At 47.8% G+C, this 26,688-nt stretch overlaps 11 protein-coding genes across 11 annotated transcripts; all 11 read right to left on the reverse strand.

Moving 5' to 3' along the window:
* Window positions 1-62: 62 nt before the first annotated feature.
* med8 (RNA polymerase II mediator complex subunit MED8) lies at window positions 63-918 on the reverse strand (the record flags this gene model as incomplete). The annotated part of the gene is made up of 2 exons (XM_056874333.1): window positions 63-681; window positions 794-918. 2 exons carry the CDS (start codon window positions 916-918, stop codon window positions 63-65), a joined length of 744 nt encoding a protein of 247 aa, XP_056732053.1.
* Window positions 919-1,954: 1,036 nt separating this feature from the next.
* Window positions 1,955-3,334, reverse strand: N7487_006587 (uncharacterized protein; the record flags this gene model as incomplete). The annotated part of the gene is made up of 3 exons (XM_056874334.1): window positions 1,955-2,643; window positions 2,729-2,968; window positions 3,037-3,334. The coding sequence occupies 3 exons, from the start codon at window positions 3,332-3,334 to the stop codon at window positions 1,955-1,957; spliced, it is 1,227 nt and encodes a 408-aa protein (XP_056732054.1).
* Window positions 3,335-4,390: 1,056 nt separating this feature from the next.
* Window positions 4,391-5,275, reverse strand: N7487_006588 (uncharacterized protein; the record flags this gene model as incomplete). The annotated part of the gene is made up of 1 exon (XM_056874335.1): window positions 4,391-5,275. One exon carries the CDS (start codon window positions 5,273-5,275, stop codon window positions 4,391-4,393), a length of 885 nt encoding a protein of 294 aa, XP_056732055.1.
* Window positions 5,276-6,349: 1,074 nt separating this feature from the next.
* N7487_006589 (uncharacterized protein) lies at window positions 6,350-6,612 on the reverse strand (the record flags this gene model as incomplete). Its single annotated transcript, XM_056874336.1, has 2 exons — window positions 6,350-6,468; window positions 6,492-6,612. The coding sequence occupies 2 exons, from the start codon at window positions 6,610-6,612 to the stop codon at window positions 6,350-6,352; spliced, it is 240 nt and encodes a 79-aa protein (XP_056732056.1).
* A 225-nt stretch (window positions 6,613-6,837) lies between these two features.
* On the reverse strand, window positions 6,838-7,642 carry N7487_006590 (uncharacterized protein; the record flags this gene model as incomplete). Its single annotated transcript, XM_056874337.1, has 2 exons — window positions 6,838-7,487; window positions 7,537-7,642. 2 exons carry the CDS (start codon window positions 7,640-7,642, stop codon window positions 6,838-6,840), a joined length of 756 nt encoding a protein of 251 aa, XP_056732057.1.
* A 931-nt stretch (window positions 7,643-8,573) lies between these two features.
* Window positions 8,574-9,964, reverse strand: N7487_006591 (uncharacterized protein; the record flags this gene model as incomplete). Its single annotated transcript, XM_056874338.1, has 4 exons — window positions 8,574-9,500; window positions 9,535-9,705; window positions 9,764-9,865; window positions 9,953-9,964. 4 exons carry the CDS (start codon window positions 9,962-9,964, stop codon window positions 8,574-8,576), a joined length of 1,212 nt encoding a protein of 403 aa, XP_056732058.1.
* Window positions 9,965-10,475: 511 nt separating this feature from the next.
* N7487_006592 (uncharacterized protein) lies at window positions 10,476-11,339 on the reverse strand (the record flags this gene model as incomplete). The annotated part of the gene is made up of 1 exon (XM_056874339.1): window positions 10,476-11,339. One exon carries the CDS (start codon window positions 11,337-11,339, stop codon window positions 10,476-10,478), a length of 864 nt encoding a protein of 287 aa, XP_056732059.1.
* Window positions 11,340-13,875: 2,536 nt separating this feature from the next.
* N7487_006593 (uncharacterized protein) lies at window positions 13,876-14,167 on the reverse strand (the record flags this gene model as incomplete). Its single annotated transcript, XM_056874340.1, has 2 exons — window positions 13,876-14,075; window positions 14,140-14,167. 2 exons carry the CDS (start codon window positions 14,165-14,167, stop codon window positions 13,876-13,878), a joined length of 228 nt encoding a protein of 75 aa, XP_056732060.1.
* A 2,753-nt stretch (window positions 14,168-16,920) lies between these two features.
* On the reverse strand, window positions 16,921-17,306 carry N7487_006594 (uncharacterized protein; the record flags this gene model as incomplete). The annotated part of the gene is made up of 2 exons (XM_056874341.1): window positions 16,921-17,121; window positions 17,190-17,306. The coding sequence occupies 2 exons, from the start codon at window positions 17,304-17,306 to the stop codon at window positions 16,921-16,923; spliced, it is 318 nt and encodes a 105-aa protein (XP_056732061.1).
* Window positions 17,307-20,888: 3,582 nt separating this feature from the next.
* N7487_006595 (uncharacterized protein) lies at window positions 20,889-21,791 on the reverse strand (the record flags this gene model as incomplete). The annotated part of the gene is made up of 1 exon (XM_056874342.1): window positions 20,889-21,791. The coding sequence occupies one exon, from the start codon at window positions 21,789-21,791 to the stop codon at window positions 20,889-20,891; it is 903 nt and encodes a 300-aa protein (XP_056732062.1).
* A 2,248-nt stretch (window positions 21,792-24,039) lies between these two features.
* N7487_006596 (putative Patatin family phospholipase) lies at window positions 24,040-26,510 on the reverse strand (the record flags this gene model as incomplete). Its single annotated transcript, XM_056874343.1, has 3 exons — window positions 24,040-25,282; window positions 25,332-26,176; window positions 26,250-26,510. The coding sequence occupies 3 exons, from the start codon at window positions 26,508-26,510 to the stop codon at window positions 24,040-24,042; spliced, it is 2,349 nt and encodes a 782-aa protein (XP_056732063.1).
* Between the last annotated feature and the right edge of the window lie 178 nt (window positions 26,511-26,688).

Here is a 26,688-nt window from a genome sequence, read left to right on the forward strand (position 1 = left end):
GCACCGTAAACACAGACCACATGTCCCGAGTCAAGACCATCAAGCCCCTAGAGATCGCAAGACTACGGCATGCGCCCAGTCGTCATATGTCGCAAAATAAGATCCAACGGCACAAACGGCTGCACAGGATGCGGCTGATGAGGAGCAATATTGTACTCCAACTCCGCAGCACCAGGCTTCCGATGAACACCAACAACATCCATCTCCTCTCCATCCCCTTCCTCCCCATCACTTTCCTCTTCGGAGCCATCGTCATCCTCCAACTGCCTCCTCAACCCAGTAACAACATTCTCAATCCCAGCCTCGCGCTCCTCAAGCGTATAATTCCCACCCCAGTTCCTCCTTCGCGCTTCCTGATTCGCCTCCAGTGGCGCCCATTCCCATAGCTCCGCGAGCTGAGCTTCGCTCAGCGGTTTGTGCGCGGCATCGGGGTCGGAGAAATTAGATTGTCCTGCGGCGGGCTCTGTACCAGCCGTGCGGCCACGCGCAACCCAGTCTTCAACACGGGGATCGAGTTTTGTGCGGAGGAGCTGTTCCAGGATGTTTGCCTGTGTTCGGCCTGGGTATTCTGGGCCTGGGTAGGCGACTAGGTTGGAGAGGAGGTCGCGCTGGTCGGAGAGTTGGTCGGAGACGCTGATGAGGTTGTTTGAGATGATGCTTGCTTGAGATTGGAGAGAGGTCCTGGTTTTTTTTGGTTAGTTTGATGGAATTGGATACTTATTGGCTTATTGTATTTGGCTGCTTGGGTCTGGGAATGGGATTGGTTGGAGAGGATGGTAGAGAGAGCTCTTACCAGGGCGGAAGAGGGTCGCTTTGGTTTAGACTTGCGATCAGTGAGCCTAGTGAGCGTGTGAGCTGCACGAGACGCTGTCGCGATTGCTCGAGGACTTTGATTTGCTCCTGGGTTAGGTTGGACATGGCTGGTTGAATTGTTTGGAAGGTCAAAGAGCTCTCCAATGTGAGGGGAAGAGATAAAAGTGTAGATCAACGGGGAGAACCTGAGAGTCCTCCAGCTGACTTGCCTTACCCCAATTTTCTTACTTTTCCTCAATTACCAGTTCAATTTTGTTCCTAAATACTATATCTCTAGTTGAATTGGAACGCTTTTAATTTATTGATTCTATCTTAAAACAATTTACAAAATACCCAGGTGCACAAGTGACAGTGCTCAATTACACTTAACTGGGCATACCGCTAAGCACTCAGCGCCACGCCCTCCAACGCCTCCAAACCCCCATAATCAAACCCAGAAAATCACATCACAGTTTACAAATCCAAAAATAACCTCAAGATCGACCATCCCACCTCCCATTGGACCCTTGGACCCTTGGCGGTGCGTGCTGAAACGCCTGCAGAGTAGCCAACCAATCTGCAGCAACACTGGACCACAAAAGCCCACTTCCAAGAGGGTATATAGCCGATCATCTCGTATTATCTGACAGTTTGGCTTGCGTAGGTTTTGCCTGTCCCGTTGTTGGCATTGCTGGGCGGCTTGTCAATGCTATTTTCGGATCTGTAGTATGTGTGTATGTGGGTATATTTAGGTTATAGAGGGGGGTGATAATTGATACATAAGTCCCTTTGCCGCCCTTCCTGGTGATGCTGGATGCTGTTCTTTTGTCTCTTGTTTTCTTCTCCTTCTTCTATTTTAAGTAAAACGTTGTGCTTTACCAGGAATCTTTGGGTGCTGCACATTTTCTTTCTCTCCATTTGACTATTGACTATACTATATACGCCAAAGACATGCAGACATTGCAAGATGTCGGGGATATATTGACGCGATGGAGCAGAGTAACTCCATAAAACAAGAACCCAAACGCCGTCAACAATGGGGTGAGCTGATATCCTGATCTCATTACATCCAAGCCACAAACTGACTCTGCTATCCACAGACATTTCATCAATGCTATACAGCAACAAGGTAAACACAACTAGGTACAGGTTGTCATAACGATCATTGCCACTGCTGGGGGTTCTTTTGATCTGGATCAAAGGTCTGAGGGTGAACAGGTACCTGACCATGCTGACCCTTTTGATCCGGCTCAAATACCTGAGTGTGAGCAGGGACCTGATCATGCTGCTGATACTGTTGTTGAGCATACTGTTGTTGCTGGTACTGCTGCTGAGGAGATTCCTCGATAATGTCCTGCGAGAAACCAGACTTATCCTGACCCTGGAAGTGCTGCTGGTACTGTTGGTTTTGATAATGTTGGTTGTGGTGGCCATACGCAAGCTCCTGTCCACGGCCATCATTATCAACAAAGCCAAACCCAGATCCATGCCCATACCCGCCAGAGTTATACATCTGCTGCTCGGCCCAGGCTTGCTGCTGCGCGCTGGTCGGCGATGCACCGTTCCAGTGGTTGTACGGGTTAACCGTCTGCCGGTTCCGACGGGTCTTCTTGCGTCGGTGCCGTATGAAGAAGAAGCAACATAACGCGAGGGACGAGACCAGGATTAGGAATCCTACGATTGGCACGGCGATCACCACTCCCAGATCTAGTTTTGAGATTTTGGAAACGGGCGTTGTGAGAGAGAGACTTGAGGGGAGGAGGGATTGGGTGAAGATTCTTGTTGGGGTTATGTCGAATGCCTTGCCCGTTACTGTCTTGAAATGGCAGTTGTAGCGGATGGACTCGAGGACTGGATTTGGAGGATGGTTAGTTGTGGTTTCTTTGGATTTGCTGATATCATATTGATACAGGAATGGGTTGCAGGGCATACGTACAGTTTGCCATGTAAACTTGGGTGGTTGTCAAGTTGTAGCAGAACTCGCAGGTGTTGACGACGTTATCTGCGAACGACGGTGTGTCACACCACGAATCCAGGTTCGATGTATCTGGGTCTTCAAGGTTGGTTTCGACTGCTAAACGCACGCCATCGCATGCAACCGGGCACGGAGACGAGACATTTGAGATCGAGTCTGGAGATCCAAATACACAGGTCGAAAAAGCGTAGCGCAGGTTATCTGGTTCGATTGGTTAGATCTGAGCGACAACCCGCAATTTGCGATCTTTGGAAGATGGTACGACATACAGAGTCCCCAGTTCACATCCGATTCTCCAGTGTTCGCGTCGTTGAACTTGCTGTCCAACTGGCAGGTGATGCATTTTTGGAAACTTTTCCCTACTGATGATTGATTGTACGATTGATCCAAACACGCAATCTCGGAAGATGTAGTGTTGGCCGTAGTACCGCACACATCTGTACAGGGCGAACCCGGTGTGGTTTTCAACCCGAAAACCACTGGAGCTGGGCTATTCAACAAAATCGCAGCCAGGACGAAAGCCAGCATCCTGGAGGACCTTGAACTTCTGTCACTTAGCCCGAGCATGATGAGCCGGAGTGAACAGAAAGTTCAATAGACTTCTTCTGTTCTTACAGCGACCGCCAAAGAGGTGGGATGGGAGTAGGCAGAGTGCCGGATAAAACGATCTCACGATCGCATGAGAAACAGTAAATTGCAACTTATGATTCTGAGTTTTTTCTCGGGGCGGGAAAGCTTCTTTTTTCACTGCGAGCAGCTCTCGCTCCGTTCCGTTTGGATGTGACGACCAGGCGGAGTGATTTAGTCGAAAGAGCTAACAGGACAGGGAAGTACTGCACAATCCAAGCACCTGCAGAGCTGCTAATGCTTGGGCGAAGGAACGGAAGGGATGCGCCGGTCGAATCAGGCACATTCTCTTCCTCCCAACGTTGGTCCTCAGCGCTTAGAGAACGCCGCCTACAGGCTGGTTGGTGACTGCACGCTAGCTATGGGAATCGAGGAACGGTTGGTGGGGATGGGGTGATCGCCCCGTCATCCTGCTTCCAGTAGATATGCTGCAGGCGTACAGAGTGTGATGGGCTCTGACACTTGATTGGTGAGTGGTGGTTGTGACTGTGATTCCGTCTGCATGATGCACGGGCGCATATTCACCCCCTCATCTGAGTAAAATCGCAAAATCCGGTCACGACTTGTTGGAAACGGGTGTCGGCATCTCTCGACTGGAAAAGAGAAAAAAAAGTATTTGAAGTTTTGATCTGCCAAGGGACCCCCTCTTGTTAGGGCCGGGAGAGGAGGGGACTCCGGATTTTGAAGTAAAAGATCCACCCTAAGGGTATAGAGATACCGGTACTAACTATGTATGTTGTAGTTATGTACAGATGTAAATTTTCCTGATATTCGGTGCAAATAATTATATGAAGTAACTCAAATTGCAAATAAAACCGCCATAATGCAAAACAATTAATAAATCAAATTGAGGCGAATCCAGTCCAACGGGCGACCACAGGTCTTCCGAACGGGGCTGGTTCGAACAAGATTGATTGGTTACGCCCAGAAGAATAAGCAACAAATAAACCACCACATATAGACTTCTAGTTGAACAGAGAGTTTCTTCAGGACATATCAACCATAGAGCTCATCATAGGAAGGCACCATTTCCTGTCGAGGCGCAGGCTCGGGTTCCCGCTGTTTTGTACGGGGAGGGTATCTTTTCTCTGGGAAGGGAGGGTGCTTTGGGGTATTGTATGCAACGCGAGGTGTAGAGGGTGGCATAGAGGGGGCAGAGATAGAGGATGCAGCGGTAACACTCGTTCGTCTCGAGTTGGTACCACCAGATATAGATCCTGTGGGTTCTGTTGCACAGCTTTGGAGGCTGCAACGGCGCATGCGTGAAGTCACAGCAAGCGGAGGAGACTTGGCTGGGATATCGAAATCTTCGGAATCGTCGCGTGTTCTGTGCAACATCTCTCCCATGCCGTATTCTCGGGGGCTTAATTCAATTCGTGGGCCCAGAGTATCTCGTTCTTCCTCTTCTTCTTCATCGCATGACTCATCGGTAGTGCATTCGTCGTGGATGATAGAGCTCGAGGGTCGGCGATTTGGTCCATGCCTGAGATCACCGAGGCCGAGTCCTTGCCCTGATGGTGTATGGGATGGCAGTGTGTGTGGATCTCTATCTCCCACACGACGCCGTATGCTTTGGTCGAAATACCCAGTAGGGAAGGATGGAGTGTCTCCCACTTGGTGTTCTCGTGTGGCTGTGCTTCGCGATCGTCTGCTCGAGGCGCTAGAACTCGGCTGGCGTAATGGGCCGCCTGAGAGATATTGTTGATTTTCTTCAGAGTGTATGTCTGCCCTCGCCGGTGCATTCGTAACAAAACCAGAAGTTTGATCCCACTGATTCCAGGACCCTTGTGTGGGATAGGTGATAGAAACATCACCCCAGCGAGAGTGGAGTTCTGTGGACACTCTGCGCTTCCTTTTGAACTTCTTCATAAAAGTCGCCATGGTCTTCAACCAATTCTTCATGGGAGCTAGAAGAGTGACGCGTTCAGAGTTCAAATTTAGCAAAGGGAGGACAAATCACCCCCTAGTGCGGTGCTCATCTCAGAACTTATGAAACTCCCCACAGAGAGCATGGGTTCTTTCCCCAAGGCAACAACTCAAGCGCAGCAGACAGACAAAGAGAGATAGAGAGAATGTGGCCAAGGCAGACAGATCGCCCGCATGTGTTGAGGTTATATCAAAACGAGACGTCCATGGAGGCACACTAACCAACCACTGCATATCCGTTGGTAACCAAGAAGAGTGAAGATCTTCCAAATGAAGTGCCTGACGGGGATGGTGTTAGTAGCCAACCGACCCAGCGAGTGATTAGAGACCTGGGAGAAACCCGGTGGTCTGGTACAACCCCTCTGCTGGTGGTCCCGGGGGCAGAATCTAAGAATCGAGACAATACTGTATCTCGCAGAGACAACAGCGCCTCGGGAAAGAAAAAAAAAAAAAAAAAAAACCCCAGCGAGATGCAGGGCTAACAGTTGACCGGCTGAAGGTCCAGGCAGGTCGCCGAAAATGAGAGGCTCCCATAGCTGCATCGTGGGTAGAAAATGCATGTGGGAGGGGTAGTTACGACCCCTGTTCCCTCTGGTCATTCTCAGCGAGATATTTAGTTAGTTGCGAGGTGCGGCGCAGTGAACTTGCGTGGACAGATTGACGCGGGTCGGCCACAGGCTGCATATAGTGTGTCTGTATTAACGTACCCTTGTCGTTCGTCGTCTTGGCATGGCGCTTGTCTAGGGATCTGCACTCACAAGAACAAAGACCCTCGATATGATGATCGGATTTGGGGCTAGATAATTTGAGTGGTAGATTTATCTCCTGAATTCAGGGATCACAATGCAACAACGGACATGATAGAGACATTGAAGCAGCTTCTTCTTGACCAGTCATTTGCTAGCATCGACGAGGAAGGGAAAAATACCAGGTGAAAGACAGGGATCAAAAGAGGGGGTAGCCCCCCTCCCAAGGCGAAAAACTCGAAAAAGTGCAAAAAGGCGTAAAAAGGCGTAAAAAAGCACTGTTTCACTGTGACGCATCTGAATCCCTGCAACGAAGTGGAGTTGAAGGGCCAATATTCACAGTTGAGTTGGCGTAAATGAAGTGTACAGAGCAGACAAAGTACCTGAAGGAATGTGCGCTTTCTGAAAGAGGAATTATTAGAGACCAGGACCTAAGGAATGATCAATTTCGAGGTAGTTGAGCCGGAGATACTCCGTTGATGTACTGTAGGCGCCGAGAAAGAGTGAAAAGGGGAAATTTCCGGGATGATCGATATTGGAGATCATAGCACAGACCAGGTGTCTGCCAATCTACAAAGTATTTTACTATGTTGTATGACAATGACAACCTTTTCACCGGTTAATGAAGGCTGATTTTCGAAGAAAACTTGAATAAATCAAAACATAACCAAATAACAAATATCCACCCCCCGTCACATTTTCCGAAAAAGAAAGCGCCATGTCGTGATAGTCGTAAAAACAAGAAAACAAGCCCAAGCCACTGTCACAATTTCAACGGAAATTGGTGATCAGCCGCGACAAAACGGGTTTAGGTTGTTTTGGGATAGTCTGGCCCGACGGCATTGGCTCAGATGCACTCCTCTCCCTCCCGTCCCTGCGTTCCTGTCTGTTCGGCTCCGGTGGAGGTGGCATAGCTGCCTGCTGCCTCGACCTATTTGGAACAGCTACAGGACCAATTGGAGGCCCATAGTCCGCCATTGAAACCGGACGGGAGGTTGCTAGCCTGGCGTCACCGTAGTGAACTGCACTCAGGCGGGAAGAGGGACCGGGGTGTGGATTGGCATGATTGGTGGGGTTATAGGTATAGGTGTGGGCGTTAATATCGCCCACCATGGACGTTGGCCGAATAGGTTGATATCGTGACGGATCATATGTTGGCAGTGTGGGGTATACTGGAGGTTGATCATATGAAGGCCGAGACAGTTGCTGTTGGTACTGTTGCGCGTACTGGGCCTGGCGACTGTAGTCCGGCGCGAAGGTGGACAAGGGCCGGGGTTGAGAGTGGAGACCTCTGGGTGTGCCTAGTTCGTCCGTTTTATAGGCTGGCGGAGGTTCAAGAGGAGAAAAATCCTCGGGTTGTTGGGCGTTTCTTCTTCTGGCCCGTTCTTTTCGCGAGAAGAGATATAGTAAGCTTCCAGTCACTAGTTTAGGTTAGCTTGCTTCTGGTGGGTTGCGGCTCCGGCTGCATACTTGCTAGGAAGATGAGGCTGCCAGCTATCGCGCCAATGATAATCACGGGGGTGCGAGAAGAGTAGTTGTTATCAGAGCGGGGGTCGAGAGAAGAATTAATTGACATAGCCCAATATTCAAGGATGATTCAACGTAGATGTGTTTGCCGGGAGGACATCCAAGGTATAGATATCCAAAGTAAACAAAGAAATGAAGTCAAGACAGGTTTGAGCTCCACGATCTTGTATTAAGACCAGAAAGGCTTTTAGAATTGAGCCTCAATTCTGTGGATGCTAACAACAACCCATGCTTTGAAACTGCGAGGATCTAGATATATAAGACCCTGAAACGGGACAAGGAAGCTTAGTGCCATCCTGACACACGGTCCCTGTTTCAAAGATATTTTGAGCGACTCGCGGGGGAAAATAAAGATAGTATCAATTAGCTATAGATAGATTCGCCCAAAGGTGACAAAATTAGCCAGCATTAGTTCAATTAACCTGCATAAACGGCCTAATTTGGTGGGCTAGCCCCTCGTAAATGCGCCTTAATTTCTAAATTAAAACTGCTGCATCAGCGAACAAATCACATTCGTGCATTTGCCGTCACCAACAATCTTGTTGTACATTAACTGGTTCGTCCAAAGCGCGTGGTAATCAGCAAATAATATTCCCCGATTAATCCAACACCACTGTGCAGAGTTATATATAAATGAAAAGGGTATCACCGCTTGTTCGCCCGAGATTATGAAAGATCTACAAGGTGTGATGAGTTGTTCATCAGTTGACAGTGCTCTGGTATAGTCCTCGTCTCCCTATTTTTGATTTGATGGGTCTCTTACCAGATATGGAAACCTTCACAGGGCTTCAACGCCCGCATACAACAAATCTAAAACAGCGCAAGCCCTACTTCAATCTTCCAATCCCCATTTTTCAAAAAAAAAAAAAAACAAGTATTCTCTTTTTTCAATAACATACAATTTATACCCTTTATCTCCATCCCCTCCCTCTCAAAATGACTCACTAAAAACCCCCCACCTGAGCCTCTTACAGCCACCTTTACTCCGCATACGCCCGATAAACCGCCATGCCCTTGTCAGTCCCAAAGTCCAACGCAATACCCTGCCCCACAAAGAAAACATATCCCTCCTTTAACTCAGCGGTCTGATTACCAGGGAATTTCATATGACCATCACCCTTGGTAACAATCATCAAACTCGGCCCAAGAATGGCCTTGTGCGTCTCATTCTCCCCAGCCCCAAGAGTAGTACACAACACCGCAAATTCACTGATGGGCGGTGCATAAATATCCGTCTTGCCATTCAAGCCCTTGTCACTCTTTCTATGCGGCAGCAGCGCATCCTGCGCATTATGCGGTACAAAGCTCAAAGCCTGCCCGAACAAGTCAACGCTGTCGCGGTCTGCAACCGGACAGAACCCTGTGTTGATGACGTTGTCTGACCGCGCCATGCACTCCACGATATCACCTTCCAGGTAGGCGTGGATGCTGTCTGCGGGAACGAAGACGGAATCTCCCGGTCCCAGAGTCAGGTAGTTCATCAGCAGGGCGGCGACTAGGTTTCCGTTGTCGCCTTCGCCGTATTGCTTTGCTAGACGGCTGAGTAGACCGGGGATGTAGGTGTGTGCGCCGAACTGAGATTCGGGGATGGCTTGCAGATCTTTCATTGTCTGTGCGACTTCTTTGGGTGGAGCGCTTAGTAGAGACTTGCATACTTGGCGCAGGGTTTCGTCGTTGAATTTTCCGGATTTGGGGATGTACTTTGCTAGGTGGTTCAACTCGAACAGCGCTTGGATGTCTTTCAGGGGCTTCCAGCCAGCGAAGAGCTCGAATTTTGAGAGTGCAATTGCAATCTCTGGCTTGTGCATTGTGTCGCCATACTTTTCCGGCTGTTCTTTGTGTAGTTGTGCCGCGAGCTTCAGGTCTGGGTGGATTTGTAGGGGTAGCGCTTTGCTGAAAGATAGAATCTGGATCAATGTTAGTTTATCTAGGTGACCACACACTATAATTCTTGGCTTTTGCGCTTGCCTTCGGGAGGAATGGAATCTCTGGACCCCATCGGTCATGAACGGACTTGCCCACTAGCTCGGGGTGCTTCTTCAGATACTCTCCCAGGTGTTCGCCCGTCGAAAGGAGATAGGATGGGTTTGAAGGGTACGTGCCCAGCCACATCTACTCAAAGGTCAACATGACTGTGGCCTGTAGTATACAATAATTCTGAGAACCTTACCTCAGAATAATGCTTGGAGTCGTCAATTGCGCCATTGTTTGGGGTTTCAGACCATAGCTGGGCAACAATCGAATCTTTTCCTTTCTTCCCCCAGTCGTCGTTCTGTAAATCCAGGGTAAATAATTAGTATTGATATAAAATATCTGGGCAGAATATCCTTGCCTTGACACCACACCGTAGTTGGACTACTGCGTCTGCCATTGTGGTCAAAATGATATTGAGATATCGAGCTCTTTATTGTTAGTATTCAATTTTTAACGTTCAACTCGTCAACTTGATATTAAATCGTTTCAAGTCACTGCTTTTACGTGGAATTTTCTATTGGCTGGGGCAAAAGACGTTGATATGTCGTCATGGTGATATATGAAACCTGTCGCCCCTGACATGAAAATACCTGGCAACCGGTTATTTCAAAACTTGAATTAAATGATAGAATGGGGGAAATCCACCAATTGGAATGGTATGACGAAGTGCTTGAATTGCACGTCCCTGAGCGGCTAAGATTGAGCCAGATATAAATTCCAAGGTCGAATACCACCAAAACTTTAAGCTAAATTCACCAAAGCTACTTTAGAGTGAATAGTGAAAAAAAAATCAATGGTTTCATTCTGAGGCGCTATGAAAAGGCCAGTAACCACCAAAAACACCCAACACCGTGCAATGATGCTCAATAAAACCAAGACGTAACAACAACGGAAATACACATCGCCCATTATTCATAGAGATCGTCAGGATCAGGAACCATGGACATCGTCATAGACTTCGAGATCGAAGAAGCCCTCTTACTATCAGCTGCAACAAAAGGCGACGTCCGCCGTCTAGGTGGCAGCCCATAATTCCACCTAGAGCCGTCCGAGCTATCACGAAAACTAGTAGAATACAGACTGCAACGGTCATCCTCGTGATAGGTGCTCCCTCGGACAGTCGGAGTGTAATGGTCACGATCGCGACCGCTGTATCGCCGATCACTAGACTCGGACAACGAGCCGCGCCGCGAGTGGGGGCTGCGGGGCGAGTTGACAGACTGGCTGCGTGGAGTTTCAGCGCCCGAGCTTTGAAGGTACCGTCCGTTGGTCGGAATGTACCTAAAGCGGTTGTTGGGATGGGTGTTGTTATCGACTACTTCGGAGGTGTAGTCCTGCTGGATTGGTCGATATGCAAACTCATTTCGCCTTTGCTCGGAGCGCCGGGCATCTCTTTCTGTCTGTGATTCGCCCCGCAGTTGTTTCGGACGCGAGGCGAGGCGCACTGAGAGCCGACCCGGTCGCAGGCTTCCGAGGGAGAGTGAGCTGCGTCGCGAAACTGTTGAGGCTTCGCTGCAGACGCTTCTGGCGTCTTCGTCTTGGTCCTCTTCTTTCACTGGATGGGGATTCCGGCGGTCTTGCGGAGAGCAGTCGGGCACATAGCCGGGCCCGTAGGTTGATCTCTCTTTGGGAGGTCGATGGGGATTGTCGTATTGATTCCATGAGCCATCTGTGGGCACGGAAATGGACACATCCCCCCATCGAGCATGGAGAGGTTTTGCAGAGTCCGACTTGCGGAAGATAGATAGAGGTCCGTTGACAATTCCCGCCATGATTTCTGTGGGATCGTTGTGTGATGTCGACTCGTACTGCTCTGATATGGCCCCCCAGGAGAAGCAAAAGGTGACATTCGTCTAACGGGGGAGAGTAATAATCGAGTGGGGGAATTGTTGGACAGGGTTGATATTAATGCGTTCTAATGAGAACCAGCAAATGACCGGTGACGAGGACCAGCCGATAAGTCTGCAAGTTGGTAGAGTAACGGGATTTGGGTGGCTTTCAAGCAAATCCCCTTCTGCAATGCTACAGAAACAAATAAGTGGCTGAGACCACGGATTGGATAGTAGCCAGGATGACGATAACAAGGGTCTCGAGGGGCAATGGAGGGGTCGCCAATGAACTGAATCCTTGTAAAGAAGCAAGCTGAAAAATAACAAAAAGGAGGCAAATCAAAAGCAAATCAAAGCAAGCGCAAGTCCGCCAGGGACTTCAAGTCAATCTGAAACTGAGAATGAAAAACCTTCATTTCAGCGGAAGGGATCCGGATATAAAGCTTGGTCTCAAGATGGGGCCAGTCTAAGACCGCTCTAAGCAATGTGTAAAGCGCTTTGTGCCAGTTGGAGATCTCATTGTAGCTGTTGACGCCACCGACCAATAGGGCTTGGGCGTTACCGCCGAGAGGTGATGCAGAGATCTACACTCTGCGTTTGACAGGGGGATTGTTCAAATGTTCCTTAATTAGTTCGCATATCGGCCACTTTGGGTCTTAAAATAGATGTCAATTAGCTGCAATTTACGTTGCTAGCTTGCAGCATGCATAAAGTACCGTACCTTCGGGAAGTGTTCGTCGACTTCAATTCTTCCTATATCCTATTTAATCTCTATTTTGGATGTTTTCTATAATATAATGTGTCGGATTACTTTCGCTTTGAAACATTTAATCAATAACTCCTATAAAGTTTCATTTGAGAATCTCTATTTGGTGCTCTTTTCATTGCTTTATTTTATGCTAAGCAATTACTTTCGATGCTACGCTAAATACATGCACGACGAATGTAACCCACCATGAATAAACCCAGCTAATTAACGATATTTATAGAAATTCTCATTAATGCGAAACTGTACTTAATGTATGTACTGACTAATGCATGTGCTCTCGGGTTACCAACCCTACATATGCACTCTAGCGCTAGAATTTGAAATTGTATACAAGCATCAAGGACAAGCTCAAAGCCGAAAATCAAACCCCAGGCCGATTTTGGTCTTTTTAGTGGGTTTGAAGGCAAGGAATGCAAAAATAAGAAAACAGGCGCTTATAGAAATACCTCCCTTATCCTGTTCGGAGCGTAGATTCGACCGAGCTTCCGTCTAAAGGTAACTCGACTAAAACAGAAAGCCGACCAAAAATATTTTCTTGTGGCGGATCGTGTAGTATAGGGTCAATATCGGGACCAGGTTTAGGTCCGTACCTATTCACATTCCTCGTTCGAGTCGTATTCGAACTTGACCGTATATCTAGTGAAGTGTCCGATGGTGTTGGCCGACATCTTCATCTCTCAATTCGCTTGTCGTCTCCGATGTCACCGGTACCTGATTGACCTTGATTGATCATCGAAAAATTCGAAATGTTTAGTTGATAGGGAGCTCGCTAGCTCGCGGTCCAAGGTTTGGTGAAAATGCGCGATCGTGCACGAAATGAAAAGTGCTCTTCTCCTGAGCTAATATGCTCTCGGGTGGGGCCCGCTGAGGGGTGCCGGGGGTAACAATGCCCCAAAGGCCTACTACCCCAGCTTATTGAATTTGATGAATGTGATGAGTGCATGGGACGAGCAAGGACTCATAACCTGATAGAAAGCTAGGAGAAGATAGAGAGAATAATACAGTTGTATTGAAGTGCTAACTCTTGTAGATGAAGGGGAAAAGAAGGAGAGGGAGAGGAGACTATCTAATGGTGCCGGACCCATCGTACGGTGGAAAGAAGACGTTTATTGTCCTTGGATGTCGTGTATGTCACTGGTCTTCGCGGGAGTATCATAGTTCTGGGTGGCGTTTCTTGGGCCCTCTTGGTTGTCAGGGGTCTTTGTTAGAACCTATAGGCAAGTAAATGAAGTCACAATGTAGTAATATTGATAGTTGTAAAGTACATGGAGGAAAGAGAGATCTAGACCACTACTATGGGGCCAGATTGGGTGACCATGAGCGATATCAAACAGTCTTCCAGGTTCTTTATGAAGCCTCCAATGTTGTTTAGTAGCCAACCCATCTACATATTAGCGGCATCCTTGGACTTATAGTACAAGAAGATTTCGTTTTTAGTGATTTTTTTTTCTTCTAGGTAGCTCTCTAGCCTCTTGTACTCTTAACCTTCGACTAACGCATAGTCCTCATCGGCTCCTTAACCTTCTTTTGGGGGTTTTTCATAATGAAAAAGAATCTAGCTCTTGGTGAAAGCTAAGATGAGAGTTATGATGAGAACTGAGACTTTCAGATTAACGATAAAGAAAGTAACGCTTCGATGCTCAGAGGTGTTCTGGTGCGAGGCGTCGCTTGACTACCCTCTCGTACACGTGAAGATATCGCATGCTTGGTTCAGTTCTCGATGGCCCCATACTTGTTGGTCCCCTCTCCAGCCGTCGCTTCCTCGTTGTTGGGGTGGCCCTGTGCCTGCTTGCCGCGAGGAGTCCCATTTCCCTTAACCTTGGTCCCGTGTTTTTGTTGAAGTCGAATGAACCATATGCGACATGCGGCCTTGGAGATTCCAAGGGACTTGGAAGCAGTGCCGTGATCCACTTATAGTAAGGTCTCGGTTAGCATAATCTTTAGTCCAGCCGTTATCTAAAAGTAGCAGATAACCAACCTTCACATTTTCGAGAAGGGTCATCATGTAACAGATAATGTTGGAGGGTAATAATCAGTAGATCCTTCAAACGAAAGCTGAAAGAAGCAGGCAGGGGATGTATGGAGAGAGGGAGGAGAGAAGAAGTAGAAGAGAGGAGGTAATTAGGAGTCAAGATTTTCAACCAAAAGTTGCTGCCACGAGAAGTAGGCATACGAGAGCTGGCGTGTAGATCTCCCAATTTGATGAGACAGTAAGGGACGTGTACTACAAATAACCTAGCTCTCAGATCAGATCTGATGCCCAAGTAAGGCTAAATTATTCCACAATATAGGCCAAGCAATGCTGATATCGTTGGAATGAACTGATCACAATGAAGACGCTAAAAGCAACACACTTAAACCAATTGTCAATATCACTCTATCAGATTCTGCTCAAACTGACTTTACATCATTTATAATCTGATATGGACGTACCTCACGGAGATGTTGATTGATGGGTAGATTCTTCGAGTGGGATTCGAATGCTTTTCCTTTTGCTGTATAAGGCTAAGCACAAGAACCCTGTATCTCAAAGAGCCACCTGCCACTTTAGATCAAGCAAGCTCTTTCCCCTTGTCCTTCGACTTCTTGATTGCTAGAACCATGGTCCTCGTAGCTCTGGGATAACCTTTCCGCTAGCCAGGTCTTTAGAATCGGCTTAAAGTCGGTTCCGTGTGGATATTGAACTCAGAAATCGACAATGAGTAGGAAGCTAATTCAACAAACGTTTCAGTCAACCAACATACAAGATCTGTTTCATGAGCATGTATGTGTATGTCAACAGTTAGTCGTATCTGGTGCTCAGTTTCCGGCTGATACCCCTGCCCTCAGAATTCGGGCACGCAGTGGTAACTTCACCTGTCACTTGAAGAGGGGTCATGTGCTCTTATGGAGTGCCATTTAGGAAGCTCTCTTGTTGGCAAACCAATGCTCTCATCTTCTTCGCCAATAGGCTCACTTGTATGCGAGGGGTATCATACTGCTTTGTTTATGCCAAGAGCTTTGGGTGCCGCCCTGTGGTCGATCCAGTTGTACTAGGAAACCTTGGTCAATATAAATTAATGTCCAAAAGCAACCACCCAGTGAGTGAGGGAATACTGACCACAGCACTACTATATTTGATAGCCACGAAAAGGAGGATTCTGTGCTTAGCAAATGCCTCCCTGGTATGGGCTATGGCTTTCGCTAGTTTCTTTCCTTTCTTCAAAATCAGATATATGAATAAATAGCAGAAAGTCAAGGCTCTGAGTAAAAGAGATGTGGCGAGTAATAGAGAGAGGTGAGGCGAAGAAATAGAAAGGGTTCCGGGCATTTGTATATCTGCGCTTTGAGGAAGCACGCCCCGGGTAAATGTAAGACTTTCTCCGTCAGATAGACTTGCTGAGAATAGCCATATAGGGACTCAATAGCAGATAAATATATAAGAACAGTAGGTTATAGTCGCACAGAAAGAGTAAAGTAAGGGGACCAGTGATCTTGCATCTCACAGGAATAGAAGGGGGACTCTGAACTTGAGAGGTATAGAGGCGGAAAGAAGAAAGGAGGGTAATTACTGAGTCTACTTATCAAGTGGCAATAGCCAAAATTTCTGGTATTCAGGGGAGCCGGAAGGAACCATGGAATCCTCATTGCTGGCCTTAGCACCTTTGCTGGAGCCTTGACAGGCTCTTTGCCTTTGGCCTTTGGGGTTACAGGATCCATGGCGAAGGTTTATTCGTTGTTTGAGACAGTGAGGTTATGAAGAAAGGCACGATTCTCCTCTTGAGCTTAGGGTGAGAACGAGCACAGCACAGCGAGGGATTCCTTGCAATGCTATCAGGGTCAAAGAAACCAGCTCAACCACACACCTACCCAAACAAAGTGTCCGAGGAAATGGCACTCGAGGCAGTGTGTTTCAACTTTGACTTTAGACTGCATCGTTCGAGGAGGGTAGGGATCAATTTGACGTTATCGATACAGACAGGGCCCGGGTTGGATACAGGGACATAGTCAAATATGCACACCCTGATCCAAGGAGGTCGCTCTCGTGTCATAGCCACGGTGATCTAGAGAAATCCAAATTTGATATAGGGCAAGATCCGACAACAAATATGTCAGCCGCCACCAAAGACAAAAGGAGAGCCCACTGACTTTGTTAGATATTGCCTAGCTTCCATAATTTTGAGGGCCATGCTAAACCATTTCATTTCATCAGCCTGACGCAGATGTAGCCTTTTCTTCGTGATATCAACACTGAGACAGATCTTTAATAGGAACAAGAGAGGCATGGAATCATAGGGTAAAGCTCTCGGCCAATTATGAATCTATTCAATAACCAAGTTGATGAGTGAAGACTCACTAAGAAATGAAGAAAAAGAAAGAGGAGAGCTGAGTCTGTTAAAGGCAAACTGACTCAATGAAGACCTGATCTGTCAGGCATCAATGAGGGACAAACATCTATTGACGAAATAAGAAAATCGATCCTGAAAAGCATTTGTGGATTGCCCCAATTTGCTGTGTCTCGCGACATTGGGTGAATCGCGGTCAACTGTTGGGGTTCTGTGTGTTACCATCTTCTGGGCCACCTAGCCGGATATTGATGAACTACGACGCTGCAAATTTACACGTAGATCTAACCTTGGGGGAGTCAGAAGTAAGAGAATTGTGAAGTGAGAGTAAGGACTCTCTTTCGTTGTTGCATATCACCCCCCCCCCTTCCTCCTTTGAATCAAAACTTAATGCCACAGCTGTGGCCATTGTATTCCCGGAATCTCAGTCTCAGTTCTCGGTGGTATTATCGTTGGTGGCCTCCTCTCCGGCCGTCTCTTCCTCGTTGTTTGAGGAGGCCTTTTCTTTCTTGCCCCGTGGGGTTCCCTTTCCTTTGATCTTCAACCCGTATTTTTGTCGAAGGCGGACAAGTCGCATCCGGCATGCAGCCTTGGAGATTCCAAGGGACTTGGAGGCAGCCCCGTGATCCACCTGTAGTGAGGTCTCGGTTAGTATAATCTTTAGTCCACGCGTTATCTATAGAGTAGCAGATAACCAACCTTCACATTTTCAAGGAGGGTCAACAAAAATTCTTCGTCAGTAGCCTTCTTCACATTCAGCTTGAGCTGAGCCTTAGAAGGCTGCTCGGTCTTTGCCTCCGAAGTGACAGGTGCCATGGCAAAGGTTTGCTCGCTGGTGAGGTGTTTTATTTGAGCTGAAAAGCTTCGAGGGTTGGATGGTGTTTGGACGGGAAGCCCAATGATGTTTATGTCGGATTAAAACCCAATTATGGTATGATGGTATGTGTATGAGAGAAGAAAGGAACAGAGAGGAACTAAAATCTGGAGGGGCCTTGACCTTTATACCTCTAGATTTTGGAGCAAAAGCGCGGGGATCAATATAACGAGCACTGGTTTGTAGGTACCGTACCAATGCAATATATTACCCAATATGGTACATATTAGAGCCCCGAGGAACAATCGAACGATTGTCACTACCTGTATCTCAAATACGCAAGCAAAAATACTCCGTTTAGAACCTATAGCAGCCCATCATAACTTCTCGAGACACTGACCCTGTTGGGGACTTGTCTGAAGCCAAGCTTCACTCTCTACCGCCGGCATGACATCGGAGGTGACAGGTCCTTTCTCTGTACATTGAGTGCATAGGCTAACCTTAATTCCACTTTGCAGTTACATTCCCACTCGTCCTACTCTAGAACCCTCGTCTCTTCGAACTTAACATTGCGAATAGGCCATCAAGACGCAAAGAGAACACGGATAGCCCCAGAGATCATGTTTTAAGGTGATTAGTGCATATACGATGGGTTGAAATCTCTTGAATGGTTATAGAGCTCAACCCAGCAACTCTGAGCCGACAATAAATGATAAAGGCACCCGGTTCTTTGCCGCTCCCCCTCTTCACTGCTAGCTAGACCTTAATTTTCCTTCCAATAACATGCTTACCTTCAACATGTTTGTTAGACTCCGTGATTTGGGGGTCGGAGTCACGATCAGCTCGCAGTAACTCCAGTGCGTCGAGAGAGACTTCAACACGACGACAACATATGGATGGACGATCTTAGGTATCTCATATCCTTAAGTGCCTGAAGAACACGTGGATCGCATCTCTACTCGGGACTACAGACAGATCTTGCTTCTAATCAACTCTGGAACTGTGACAGATCGGTTATTTAGGAGACTATAGTTGACAGGGTGTGACCACATGTGAAGTTTCGATACGAGTCAGACGACAGTAGAAATGCAGTATCCTTCAGATTTCTAGGCACTGATAGTTCACCAGGAAAATACAGAAATATATATATGAATGAAGTTTCAGCCATGTATCCGTCATGTACCATTCATATGCCGGGTCACTTCTAAGTCTGAGGCTCTTGCATTGCATCCCCACATGTGCCCCACTTTAAACCTTAATTCCAGATGTCATCCACGGATACTCCTAATACAATCAGAATATACACAAATGAGACATGAACAAGGGGGGGGGATTGAGACAAACGTAAACCCAGTAAAAAACAGTGGTCAAAGCTGAGAACAACCGGAAGAAATAGATAAGTAAACAATGGTCAAGACCGAGAACGAACGACAAACCAAGGCTATCTAGGTGCATCAAACAAAAGAGCAAAAATGAGAAAATGCCCTTGGGCGTTAGCTCATAATTCCAGGTAGCTAACGCCAAAGGGCATGGAATATACAGAAATGGGTATGTACAACAGAGAGGTCCCCAACCAAGCTAATAAAGTCGATATTTTTATTTCATACAATGTACATCTAGTGCTAATTAGCTTCCAAATATGCGCCCATAGTTCATCAGAAAGGATGTGGTATTTGTTGGTCACTACCAAAGGACACGTAATTTTGCCATCGATATTTGTAGAACCGGCGTGCAAGGCGTGCTTATTACAACATCGAAATCACAATGATACAAACGATCGACCACAAGTCGATAGGAAGGGGAAAGGGACACACTTGTATGGAGTATGCTAAAGAAGACGATGATTTGTTTGGATAGACAAAGCATCTCGGGTGACTTTTCGAGTAACTTGATCATAGGCAGAGTGTAATTATATGATAATGGATAGACAAGTCCAGTATAGCAGACTAAATTTACACACTGTGGCTGGGCCATATAAGTGGTGGGGATGGTGAATAAATGGTGATAAACTTGGAGGTTTTCTAATAGCCAAGCCAAACTAAAAGCACATAAGATTTTTATTTTCATCGGGTTATTTAAATACATACAATCCTATAATTTGCGCATCGCCCTACCTAATAGTCTTGTAAGGTTATCTCAAAATTTAGTACAAATCCAGGGTAAATTATAGTATCGTTGTATGGGAATAGATTATGAGGTCTCTTGTAGTACTATATACCACAGGCTCATCTCTTTCTTGCTGAATTCTTGACTACTCTTGATATGAATCAGGTAAAGAGAGTGAGCTTGGCCTCATTTTCTCGCGGGGCATATTTAAGACACAAATTCGATGGCCGTAGACGTAGCTAGAAATCAGTATATACCTAGTATCTTTTGTAGAAACATGATAGTATGTATTAACGATGTCTGTCAGTCTATATGTGGTATACCTTGCTATAAGCCTTGATTAATACATAATAAACTTAAGAATTGAGAAGAGAAATTTAGTAGGGAACTTGGGAGGTGGCTGCTCTTCTCATAATCCCCGAAAGCGTTACAAATTACACCCAAATCCACTTGTGCTTGTGGGTATAAAGCCAAGCAAGCTCTCATCCATACGGGCTTTCCAATGTAATTAGTGGTTTGGGAATGGTGATTGACTCGAAATCAATTCGGTTCACTGGCTCCGAATCATACAGCCGTCGCTTTTAGCATTTTAGTTAACGGATTTATCTTTTTGATACAGAAACATCAACAGAATGCTAGAACCTAGTACATATAAACAATAATGTGTTGTAAAAAATGGATTGTCGGGTTAGTTAGTAAGAGAAATACCTGTAGATATCCATGGATAACGCCACTTACGACTCCTTGAGAAACCCACTCCGAGTCAATCTAACGTTATGAATGTCAGGAGGTACTAAAGAGCATTAAAAATAACAAAGAGATGAGATCGTCACCTATAAAACTCTACTATGCGCATCAATGTAACAGCTAGTTATCAGCAGATACCGTAGTATAGTATACCGTTCAAGGATGCCGATTTCCCCATGGGGCAAAACTCGGGGTAGTAGTATGAGTAAGTCTGTTTCTGGAGTAACCTACAATTAGAGACATAAAGTTTGTTGGAGTACTATAGCTAGATTGTCTCGGGCCGATTTTCGGCTGAGATATTTGGCCCTAATGTCAGGAGCATGTAGTCTACTATTCGAAGCATTAACACTAAAAAGTATCAATATCTCAAACGAGTGTGTATTCCAAGGTGGAAGTAAGGAATAAATTTAAATATTGAAACTGACAAAAGAGCCTGCGCGTAATTCATAAATGATAAATCGTCTCGCAGACCCGAATCTAACGAAAGAAAAACTTTCCATCCAATCTATCACATGGCCCGTAGCCCATATATCCTGTATAATATACAGTACTGGGCACTTGAGTCAATCAATCCCAATACATCGAATCCTCACCCCGCTGTACAATATGTACAAGGCGCGAAAGACGTCTTGGGTGTGACATCAAATATCAATTCATATCACAAGCCCAATACTGATTTCAGCGCAGCAGTATATGGCGAGGCGTCATCCATCCGCTCAGCTACTCAGTATTTACTGAGGGGAGGGGGTGGGAGGAGGTCCAGTGGGAGTGGGGAAGCCAGTGGGGAACCCCTGGAGCTTCTCGAAGGGAATGGAGGAGGGCAGGTCGGTAGGGAACCCGGAGGGGAAGGCATCCAGGATTCCACTGGGGATGGGGAAGGGGAGGTCCGTGGGGATCTGGCGCTTCTCAAATCCGCTGGGGAATCCGCTGGGGAATCCACTGGGAATGCCACTGGGAACGCCACTGGGGAAGCCACTGGGGAATCCCGAGGGAGGAGGACCAGTGGGAGTTGGGAAGCCGCTCTGAGGAGGACCATCGAAGGGAGGGCCCTGGTGGTCGGGTCCGTTGGGGAACTCGCGCTTCTGGAAGGGGAGACCAGTGGGCGCGGGGAAGCCGCTAGGGAAGCCACTGGGGGACTCAGTGGGGAAACCACTGGGAATGCCACTGGGGAAGCCACTGGGGAAGCCACTAGGGAATCCCGAGGGAGGAGGACCAGTGGGAGTTGGGAAGCCACTCTGAGGACCATCGAAGGGAGGGCCCTGGTGGTCGGGTCCGTTGTGGAACTCGCGCTTCTCGAAGGGGAGACCAGTGGGTGCGGGGAAGCCGCTGGGGAAGCCACTGGGAATGCCACTGGGGAAGCCCGAGGGAGGAGGACCAGTGGGAGTTGGGAAGCCGCTAGGAGGAGGGCCATCGGGGAACTGGCGCTTGTCGATGGGGAAGTCCGTGGGAATACCGGTGGGAGCGCCGCTGGGAGTACCGCTGGGGAAGGCGCTGGATGGGGTGGGCGCGTCACTGGGGGCGCCGGAGAAAGGAGGGGGGCCCTGGGGCAGCTCGCCAATGAAGGGAGGAGGACCCTGGGGCAGGGCGAGGGCGCAGCCCATCATTCCCATAGCAGCGATGCCGGTGTACTTCATTGTAAATGGTATGGATTAATTGGAAAATATAATGTAAAGAATGGAGTGATTTGGACGAAAGTCAGACACAAATATATGAGTAGTATATCAAAGACAGATCTTGTATGGAGTAATTTAGAGAAAAATCTCGAAGGGCCTGGGGCGGGTTTATAAGGCTGGAGATTTATCAAGCTTGCTGATCTGGGAGCTTGGTCCTCACGAAGTGGACTCCGTGATCGCGCCATGACTTCAGTCTGGTTGCCTCATCAGAGGCTGGGCAGGCCGGAAGGTGGACTGGCCGGACGACGATAGTACCTTGAAACGGTAAAGGTGGATGTGTCGATCTTAACTTGGAGGACCTTAGGGTCGTCCGGGACCATACACAAAGTACTCGTGGATAGGCAGAGGTGCATGGCCTGGGGCTGAGGTATTTTCCGTCAATCCTTCGCTGGGGCATCAAAAAAAGGTAAAAAATTGGTTCTGGTACGTTCGACGAGGCAAGTATCGACGGTACGGTTGAGCTACAGACGCCACAGCCAGGTACCAAACAATAGTGCGACGATCATCTTCCGGGTGCAGAATAGCATAAAAGGCAAATCGGTGATTGTCGGGATGTTCTGACCGTATCAAATGCTTCATCTCAAAGCGTTCCTACCTGACAGGGTCGCAACCTGGCACGGCCGAGAGCGAAGCTAGTTCTTACTCGGCTTCAGGGCGCCTAGCACAATTGACCCCTTTTTTTGGCCGTAGCACATCATGTCGGAGATGATGTGCTCGCCACTCCTTTTCCAGCGCCATCAGACTTTGTCTGGAACAAAATGGCTGGTTACTCGTTTCATGTGTATTGATTTCGCCACGGCTTGCGTAGCAGGAAGGCTGATACACAGCCTGTGTGAGGATGTGATGGTTGTCCACAGACGAGGGTGGGCTCAAGGTGGCTGCAAAGGGATGAGAGAGCCACTGATTGATAAGTGAGGACCAATTGTTACGTCCTGATCGTCGAATAGGACCACTTTTGTGCCCGTATTTTCTGAGTTGGGAACATTTACTCCGTAGGCTGGTTTTGGATCCGCAATGGAGACACTCAGAATATGATACCCCGTAGTCTCCCCAAGGTTGAGCTGTGGTATAATCCACTGAAACAGGAGATACTTCCACTGAAACACAGAAAGTATCCCCTGTTTCTACTCTGTACAGAAGTTCGAGAACATCGAGATACAGGCCTCAATCTTGGAAATGGCCTGGAACATTAGGTGATGGCCGAGTCGTCGTCAGCCCTGGGGTCTAGCTGGCCCACAGTGGACCCCGTGACATAGAATCGACGTTGGTAGTGGACACTTCCACTTTGCCCTTAAAACACCTGCAGCATGGACATCACGATAAAATATGGACCTGTTTCGTGTTTAGCTTCAATCCATCGGCATATTGACGGGTATTAACATCCATGGATGGCATAGACACGTGTACGGGGTAGGTAACCCCTATACCCATGACCCATCAATGTTCACTGCCGATTGTTTCCTGATGTTAATTTGCCTCTGTACTCCACTAGCTTCTCTCTAGTTCGCTGTACACTAAGGGCGCCAAGCTTCCTTTGTGACTAGTAGTATTAAGCTCACTCAGCGGCATGCTCTCGGGACTTGAGATGGGAAAACAGCTTAGTTTCAGGGATATTAGCACCGACTGTGGAGCCTGTGTCAACCCTTAAATGTAGAATAATATATCCTTATGTAACTTAAAAATGACAAGCTGCTTAAAGGTCTAAACCCAAATTCCATTTCATCTTAGGATTCAACGCCCCACGGTGTGTACGTGGAAAACTTCCCCACTATATACAGAAAACCGCCGTATGCATGTCATATGTTGTAGATAGCAAAAAAAACGAGGCGGAAAGTGAAAGAAAAAAAAAAAGCAAACTCCGCGAATCCTGCGGGTTGGATATTCCGAAAACAGAACCCCAAGGAGGGATACACAAGAAATAATAGAAATAATCTAGTATGAGGACTTCCGATTGAAAAGACAAACAGAGAAAATATAACCTAGCCAAGAGATGCAGTGGATGCTTAGGCCGCAGGTATACAGGATCACAGAGTCCGCAAAGATCAAAAAGCCTTCTGGTCCGAGTGTCTTACATCGTGCGGAGTACGGGGGCATGAAATTAGTTTGATTTGAGGGGCAAGCTTATATGTGTCAAGGGGGCCGGCGTCTGCGACCCTCGACTCCTGAGGAAGTGAGAATGGAGTATGAAACACAATTGGTCGTATATTCCTCAATAGCGCGGGTTGCGCATTAGGGGGTCAGGCGAGCTCGGGTGGACTGTTGGCGTTGGAGTCATACTGAGCAAATGGCGGGAGGAAGGTGGCACGGTCATGGAGAGATCGCGAGCCGACGGCGCATACGCCTGCTTTGGGGAACTGTGACGAGCCGTAACGGAAGAATTGTAGGCCGAACCAGAAGAGAATGAGGATCGTCGGGACCGAACGGGGCTACGAGGTCCGTGACTCGCAGGTACTCCACCGAATGAAGATGAATCCGAAGATGCTCGGTGGCCTGCAAGTTTGGGACGTAGGATGTACGATCGTTCGAGCTCATCGTCACTGCTTGAACCGATGTCGAATATTGCTCCGTTGAAGGATATTGAGGATGTGCGGCGGTGGGTCCTTGCTTGGGTCGACATGAGGATTGACTCACTCGACTGCGAGAGAGGTGGATTCTCCAGTGAAACAGTGCTTCGTGCCTTTCTCAGCTCCCGGTTCGGTTGATGTCGTGCTTGTCCGCCAGAGTGCCTCTTTTCCAGCTCGGGGCTGTGGGATCCTCTTCGTCTGTCGCGATAACGTCCCCTTCCACTGCTGTCTGCCGAGTCAATAGAGTGACGACTACGGTTTGGCATGCGTAGATCAACCTGGCTCGGACTGAAGGCTACCCGGGCCCGCATATTTTGAATGGCATTATCAAGTGCCAGCTCAATGGCGCAGTGGTTTCGGATGCGGCTTAATCTCGGCCATGTCGCCCGCTCGCCACTCAGGCATGCTGACAGCATGAATTCCGTTGTCGGATTCTCCAGGAGCCGTGGAAAGTTGGAGGAAATGAGTTCCGGGTATATGTTGATGTCTCCATGATATTTCTGGTTTACGATAGAGGCAAACTTGGTCATTGATGTTGGGAAGATCCCAAGCTCCGAGAGCACGTTCATCCGATGTAGCACCTCGTCTTTGGCAAGGTGTGTCATTGTGTTCATCCATCGAGGGATGAATGAAGGGCCGCCATTTGTTTCATCCTGTGGGCCTGTTTCTTTTGGAAGGAAAGGTACCACATGTGGGTTCACCTGAGAGACAATGAAATGATTCACGTTAAACATCTCTGATAACCGTGTCATGGGCAGATCTCCATCAACAGAGCCATCGATATACTGTTTGTGAAGATCATTCCACGGCACCGGTTCTCCTGTCAACGGATCTTTAGCCATCAACGTGAATGGCCTAAAGACAAAGGGAACAGAGCATGATACCGCCCTTGAGAGACGTCAGAAACGTGTTGAGAGGAAGAAAAGGGGGAACTTACACAGCAGACCAGATCAACACATTGGGCGCAGAAATATAGTTCAACAGTCGTGGAAGCTCATACATGCCGGCACTCGATACACAGATGTTCAAGATTCTGCGAGTGCGGTTATATGCTTCCTGGAAGGTCATATCTCCCAGCCAATTCCTGATAGTCTTCGCCAAGTGGGATATGTCAAGAAATGATCCAAACTTCAAAAAACGAGTCATCTTCTGCAGGATATTTTCCTCCTGGCCCTTCTCATTGAAGACATCAAAATCCCCATGTACGTAGGTGTCCAAAAGCGCCGGCAGTTCTTCATCTGTGCGCGTGCAAAAGACCGCGCAAACAATGCTACCAGCAGAGGCACCTGAGATAATCCGCGGGATCATGTTTGCCTCATACAGAGCCTTGAGAACCCCGATATGGGTCATGCCAAAAGTGGCACCGCCGGAAAAGAGGAGTGCACTGCGACCGAATGCCTGCCGAGCTGCCAGCAGCTGGTCCAGGATATACTTCAGCTCCAGTCCATCGCAGCGATCATGTACCGACAAATCTACGAGTGTGGCGATGGTCGCTAAAGCCGTGGTAATATACCTATCAATCAAGTCCTTGGTGCCGATATGCGAATGGCGATAGAGAGAGGCATTGCTCATATGCGCCAAGTCCCGACTCAGCGCAGTGCGCACCAGAAACAGCATTCGGCTTACGTCGCAGCTGATCCGAGCATCTTCCAATTGTCGCAATCGATCCTGTACCAAGCGAGGATCATATTCGGTGGACTCGAGCGTCTGCTTCCAGGAATTGTTGTCCTCTAGTTCATCCAGCTCAATGGCGCAACTTCGCCATTCCTCGTACGACACAGCCTGCAGCCCAAGGGTTAGAAAGGGTCACTCTGCAGATGCGTTCGCCCCTCACAGGTTCACCGATTGTACTGACATTCTTTATTTTCAAATATAGGACTTGTTTGCGGTCCTCGATTTCCGCCCTTTGTTTCCGCTGTTCCTTGGAGAGGCCATCGCGGTAGGTGTGCAGAGTATCACCGGCCCAATTCCACGAATCCTTCACGAGTGACGATACAGCTGGGATGGAGATTGTTTTGCGGAGGGGCCGCGGAGGTGGTTGGGATAAGGGGTGTTCTTGGGAGTGTTTGCGCCCATGATGGCACTGAACTATTGTGGGGTCGCCCAATACCGACATGGCAGGCCTGTGCATTGGGGAAGCAAGCCATCAGCCGGGGTATGAAATGCGGAGATCTGTTAACTCTAATAAAGCTGGTATAAAAAAGAAAGTAAATGAGTTGTAAAAAGTAGAGATTCTACAAATTCAAGTCAAGTTTGGCGGTGACCTAACAAACGTCACGAGGGCCAATGGAAGC

This window comes from Penicillium crustosum (assembly GCF_028827405.1).
Source record: "Penicillium crustosum strain IBT 35664 chromosome Unknown utg000002l_segment0_segment0, whole genome shotgun sequence".
NCBI classification, from domain to species: Eukaryota; Fungi; Ascomycota; class Eurotiomycetes; order Eurotiales; family Aspergillaceae; genus Penicillium; species Penicillium crustosum.